General features: G+C 35.0%; 1 protein-coding gene across 16 annotated transcripts in view; it reads left to right on the forward strand.

Annotated features, from left to right (window-relative positions):
* The window catches only part of MBNL2 (muscleblind like splicing regulator 2), a 73,742-nt gene extending 68,272 nt beyond the window's left edge, over window positions 1-5,470 (forward strand). For all 16 annotated transcript variants that reach the window (XM_039337667.1, XM_039337668.1, XM_039337677.1 and 13 more), the window contains one exon: window positions 4,838-5,470. In XM_039337667.1, coding sequence (XP_039193601.1) covers window positions 4,838-4,965 — 128 coding nt within the window. In that variant the 3' untranslated portion in view covers window positions 4,966-5,470. The remainder of the gene's footprint in view (window positions 1-4,837) is intronic.
* Window positions 5,471-6,000: the final 530 nt, after the last annotated feature.

Here is a 6,000-nt window from a genome sequence, read left to right on the forward strand (position 1 = left end):
GCATATAAGATGACTTTCTAGGCATGCGACTCGGCGTCGATCATCTTATACGCCGGAAATGACGTCATTTCCGGCGTATAAGATGACTTTCTAGGCATGCGACTCGGTGTCGATCATCTTATACGCCGGAAATAACGTCATTTCCGGCATATAAGATGATCGACACCAAGTCGCATGCCTAGAAAGTCATCTTATATGCCGGAAATAAACGTAGTTTATAACGTTATTTCCGGCGTATAAGATGACTTTCTAGGCATGCGACTCGGTGTCGATCATCTTATACGCCGGAAATGACGTAATTTCCAGCATATAAGATGATCAACACCGAGTCGCATGCCTAGAACGTCATCTTATACGCCGGAAATAATAAATAAATAAATAAACGTTATGACTCGGCGTATAAGACGACCCCCGAGTTCGGAGGCTGTTTCATCGCTCTCAAAAGTCGTCTTATACGCCGGAATATACGGTAGCAATGGCAATAGCACTTAGACTTATATAATGCTTCATAGTGCTTTATAGCCCACTTTAAGCAGTTTACAGCATCCCCACATTGCCCCCAACAATCTGGGCCCTCATTTTACCAGCCTCAGAAGGATGGAAAGCTGAGTCAACCTTGAGTTGGTGTGACTCAAACTGCTGGTAGTTGGCAGTCAGCAGAATTAGCCTGCAGTACTGTATTGTAATCATTGCACCACCATGGCTCTTAAAATGACATAGTTCTGCAAATTTGAATGCAAATTTATTACTTATATGCAATTATTTACAGAGTTAGAATAGGAAAAGATTTAATATAGTATACACAGACATTTGGACACCCTTTTAGCTGGTACACTATGGCATCTCCTTTGGCAGCAATAACAGTTTCCAAATGTTTCTGTAGCCAGTAAGAACCTTTCTATTCTTTTTTTTTTTCATTTTTTTAGTTTATCAAAATATAAAATACAAAGGAAAATAAAAATAATGGGAAACTTGGAGAAGGAAAAATGGAGGGGAAAAGAAAATGCAAGGGAAAAGAAAAAAAGTTGTTGACTTCTGACTCTTTTTAGCTCAGTAGAAGATAATAACATTACAGCTTCAATTTTTTTACTTTTACACATTAATATATACCAGCCACTTCTATAACAACAAATCTATCTAATCATCAAAATCAAAGTTTCATTTTTTTATTGCAAGCACAAAATCCAGAAGCGATTTCATAATAAAAAACATAATTAAATATATTCTCTTCTTTGAATAGAGCAATCAGTTTAATCATCTTTGCTTTTTCTTCCTTGTTGTGGAAATTATATATTTCTGTTTGCACTTAATAGTCTTTATAAACTTTATAAATTATTATCATTTATATTAACAAAATTTACTATATTTTTTCAGATTCTTTAACCTTAAAAATAAAAAAACACTTTTCATCCATTTTAAAACACTAAACTTTTCTTTAAAAACATTTCTAAAATCAATGTTTTAATACATCTTTTTTAATTTCCTCTTAATATACAGACTTTAACATTCATTTTCAGTAATATTTTACAAGCTTTAAAAAATACTCAAAAATTACATATGAAAGAAAAGAACCATTTTCAAACTCATTTTATAAACAGAAACAAAACACAAGCTGCATTAAAGCTTTGTTTCAATTACACAGATCAGACCAATAAAAATCCAAGTCCAATTACCTCATTAAATTTAAATCCAAGTTATTCTCATAGAATAAACGTTTTCTTCTTGTATACATCCATTTTGACACTAAACTTTATTTTAAGCTAATACATCTTTTTTTAAACTTTCTGTTATAGATATAAATACTTTCAAGTACACTTTCAATAAAATTTTACAAGCTTTAGGAATTACTTAAGCATTTTATATAATATAAAACTTACATAGACTGATAAAAATCCATCCTAATTCCAATCAACTCATTAATTTTAAGTCACTCCTTCCCGCTTATCTTCATAGAATAAAATCTTTTTCTTCTCTGGAATGCCTATCAAGTAATTATAAATTCTCTTTTTCTCAAGGATTTCTCTTCTTTTTATTAGTTTATAATATAAAATACAAAAATAGAAAAAAGTAGGGAAAAATAGGGGAGGGGAAAGGGAAGGGGAAAGTGTAGAAAAAAGGGGAAAAAGAAAGAAAAGGTGTTGACTTCTAACTCCTTTTGGTGCAGTAGCATAAGATAATAACATCAAACCTCAACTTTTTACTTTTACATAGTAGTATAAACTAGCCATTTCTATAACAACAAACCTTCTCACCTCCAGCACAAAGTCCAGAAGCGGTTTCCAAGTAGAAACAAAAGTAGTTATGTGTTTTTCTTTAATCAAAGCAGTTGGTTTAGCTGTCTCTGCTAATTCTATCAACTTCTGCAGCCAAGGATCAACTTTTTCTCAAGGATTTCTCAACCTTGTTAGTATCCATGAAGAAAAAGTCCTAAACTTATCCTCTTGAAAGTTGCAGATGTTCTTGGAACTCTTGTTTCAATTGTGTTGGGAGGTTTATATTTAAACCATCATAATAAAGATTGGTGTCAGGATTATATTCCAAGATTGTAATTGAGTCTTTTGCATTGTCAGCTACTTGTGAAATTGCCTCAATGGTTTGGTAGCTTCCTACACATAATTGCATCTCTGAAGTAATTTAAGTAGGTTTTTTTAATTTCCTTGGAACATAGCTGGTCTATAAATCTATTTAAGAAAATTTCAAATACATCTCTAATAATTTGCTCCTCCATCTTCTTAACTCCCTCTTTGGTCAAAGAGTAAATTTTTTATAGGTTACTTAATTACTGGCCAATCGGGATTCAGAAAAATCAGAGCGTTTTAGCCCCGCACAGTTAAGCAGACCAAGCTACAAATTACTTAAAAGTAATAAACTAAAACCACAACTTTCTACTCTTATATTTCTCCATCAAAGTTTAAAAAAAAACACTCCATGCTTCCTTATTTTAGCTTGCCTTCAGCATCCTTCTTCTTTGTTTTTTAACAATAAAGATCTTCAAAAAGGAATAACAAGCTGTGGCTAAAGAGAGCCTCTGTTAGCTTATTAAAGATTAATAGTCCTTGAAAGTGATTAAGAAATGAAAAGCACAACTTATTGTCCATTTGAAAAATAAATTCCAAAACAGCTGCTTTTTCAACAACATAACCCTAACCCTAATTCCCCCCCCCCCAGTTGCTGCTCACCAGCTCACTCCAAAGCACACCTCCTGAAGCTGCTTGCAGATCGATGCTGTATGGAGGATCATGTGGAATGATTCTAGGATTCTCCTTAACCTAGGAGAGTCACAAAAACTAAAGCAGAGGTCCCCAATCTTTTGGGCACCAGGGACTGGTTCCATGGAGAAATGATTTTCCGCAGATCAGAGAATGCCTGCATCCCACAGATGGGGCTTTGCTTGTTTGTGAGAACCAGTTGCTGGCATGCCGCGGACCAATACCTGTCCATGGACTGGGGGTTGGGGACCCCTGAACTAAAGGAATGCCTGGTGAAGATGGCCAACTGACGATATCTTCACCAGAAGCCAAGAATCTTTCTGTTCTTTTGGAATATTTCCCCATTCATTCTTACAGAACTTTTCTACTTTAGAAATATTCCAAGGTGTCCTTGCATATATTATATGTTTGAGATCACCCTACAATTTCTCAATAATATTCAAGACAGAGGACTGAGAAGATTATTTCCAAACCTTTATCTGTTTTTCCTGCAAGCACTTAATGGTTATTCCAGAGTGTTGTCTTACTGTATTATCCAGCTACTTTCCAGCTTCAATATTTTCCATTATATAAGAATATTTCTGAGCCAGACAAATTCTGCAAGGACACTTGATGATGGGTACTTAATTTTTTTCACACAACTTTATTTGTTTATTGTAAAATAGTCTACCTAGCAAAGATTCACACACTATTGTAAGTCATAAATTATAGTTTATAAATTACAATAGCTAGGTTTATTGCGGGCCAATAATGAAGCAAAACATTCAACCAGTACTTTCATGTGTTAGTAAATTATTTGTCTTTATATTGCACACATACACCATATATGCACAAACATGCATTCACATATTGATCATGCAAACAGTTAAAGCCACATCCCAGAAAAAAAATCACATATTTATTTTTAGTATTAAATTGTATCATTTCCTAGGATAATGTGTTGATCCAATTTTATAAAGTATGATTAAAGCCTGATAGATTGACTGTCCTGGGTTATTCCAAATTCTGTTTTTATAGTGTGTATGTGAACACATAAATTTCATTCTAACAAGAATTTTAATATGAAGCTTCAGACTACAGATTTTTTTTTTTAAAAAAAGCAATAAAACAATCTGAAAACAATCCCAAAAAGTCATTAAAAGATCATGTTATAAAAATTATTAAAAGTTATATCAGTCTGCTGCTACGTATATTGAGGTTAATAATTTGTAACTTGTCAGAAAAAAAACCAGCCTTTTCAGTCCAATCAACATCCAAGAAAAAAATAGTTATAATTTTGAAATAAAATCCCAATCAGGTGCTTTGTTTTTGAATGTGTAACTTATTTCCAAACAACATTTAGCATATAACATGAGATTAAATAGCCATGATTTGGTCTCTGATGCTGTTTGAAAATTAATTAACATTACTGTTGTTAAAAATTTGCATGCAATATATATTTTAACTTGTAAAAATCCTAAATGAATGCACTTCTATGTGCTTTCCCTGTGATGGAACTTTTAAATTTAAACTATAACAGGGAGAAAAGTAGCGTTTGAAAGAATTAAGTGTTCCAATAGAATTCATTATCCAATATTCCAATTAAATATTGCATTGAAACTCATCCGTGTTTTCTTCTCTTCTAACAGATAATCCTGAAATAGTGAACAGGAATGGAATGGAATGTCAAGAGGCCTTGTTGAGAACAGCAAAGCATTGTTATTGTACATACAACCCTGTCTCTTCCTTAACAGAATTGCCACAAACTGCATGCTGAATAAAGAGTTTATTCATCTGGACAAAACACACTTAAGAGCTAGTGCTGCTATATCATATATGAATATTAAGATGATATGCTTAGTATATTCAAAACTAATCTAGTTAACTACCTGATGCCAGCTGTGATGGTTCAAGACATACAAGGGTAATATTTTACTTTTCAAAGTTTTATATAACACTGTTTACTTCTTAGGAATATTGTCTTATCACCATAAAATAGTGAATGTAAGTCGTCCCATTCATATATCGCAGGGTTCACGGTTTTACGACTCTTTCAATGTTAGCAATAACTGATTTACATTGGCCACTAAATCCAAGATCTAACTGCATGAATAGTTTCCCATGAGAGCTGTTGCTTTGGTTGCATGTTTCTTCAACTGACCTACCTGCACCCCAGATTGCCCAGAGAAATTTTTTTGAAACTGGACTTTTAAAAGTACTTTGTAATGCTGCAAAGGAGAATCTGGTTCCAGAGATGTAGGTCAAGGGAATTAAAAAAAAAATTACTTTGGCTATATCAGTGCCACTAGTTCACAGGTCGGCAACCTGCGGCTCCGGAGCCGCATGCGGCTCTTTGAGCCTTCCCCTGTGGCTTCCAGCTTCCTCTGCCTTTGCAGAGAGAGACAGAGACAGAGAAAGGCAATTACACTTTCCTGCTTCTCTCTCTCTCTCTCTCTCTCTCTCTCTTTGTGTTTTTGTGTGCGTGTGTGTGTGTGTGTAAAACAGAGTGCACTCACAATGTTCTCCGAGGAGCTGAAAAGCTTACTGGGCAGAGCTCCTCCCTTTGCTGCGTCTCTGCAGGAAGCAGGAAGGGCAGGAGAGAGCTAGCTAGCCCAGCTAGGCTGACTCAGGAATTCTGGGAGTTGAAGTCCATGAGTCATAAAAGAGACGAGGTTGCTTACCCCTGAGCTTGTTGGACAACAGCTTGAAGCTTGCCAGGTGAGCAGCAGATAGGAGGGGGGGGAGAAAGAGAGAGAGAGAGAGGGGGGAGGGGGAGAGAGGGGGGGGAAAGAGAGAGAGAAAGAAAGAGAGT

The sequence above is a fragment of the Crotalus tigris genome, unplaced genomic scaffold, assembly GCF_016545835.1.
Source record: "Crotalus tigris isolate CLP2741 ecotype Arizona unplaced genomic scaffold, ASM1654583v1 scf7180000017685.4511686, whole genome shotgun sequence".
Lineage (NCBI taxonomy): Eukaryota > Metazoa > Chordata > Lepidosauria > Squamata > Viperidae > Crotalus > Crotalus tigris.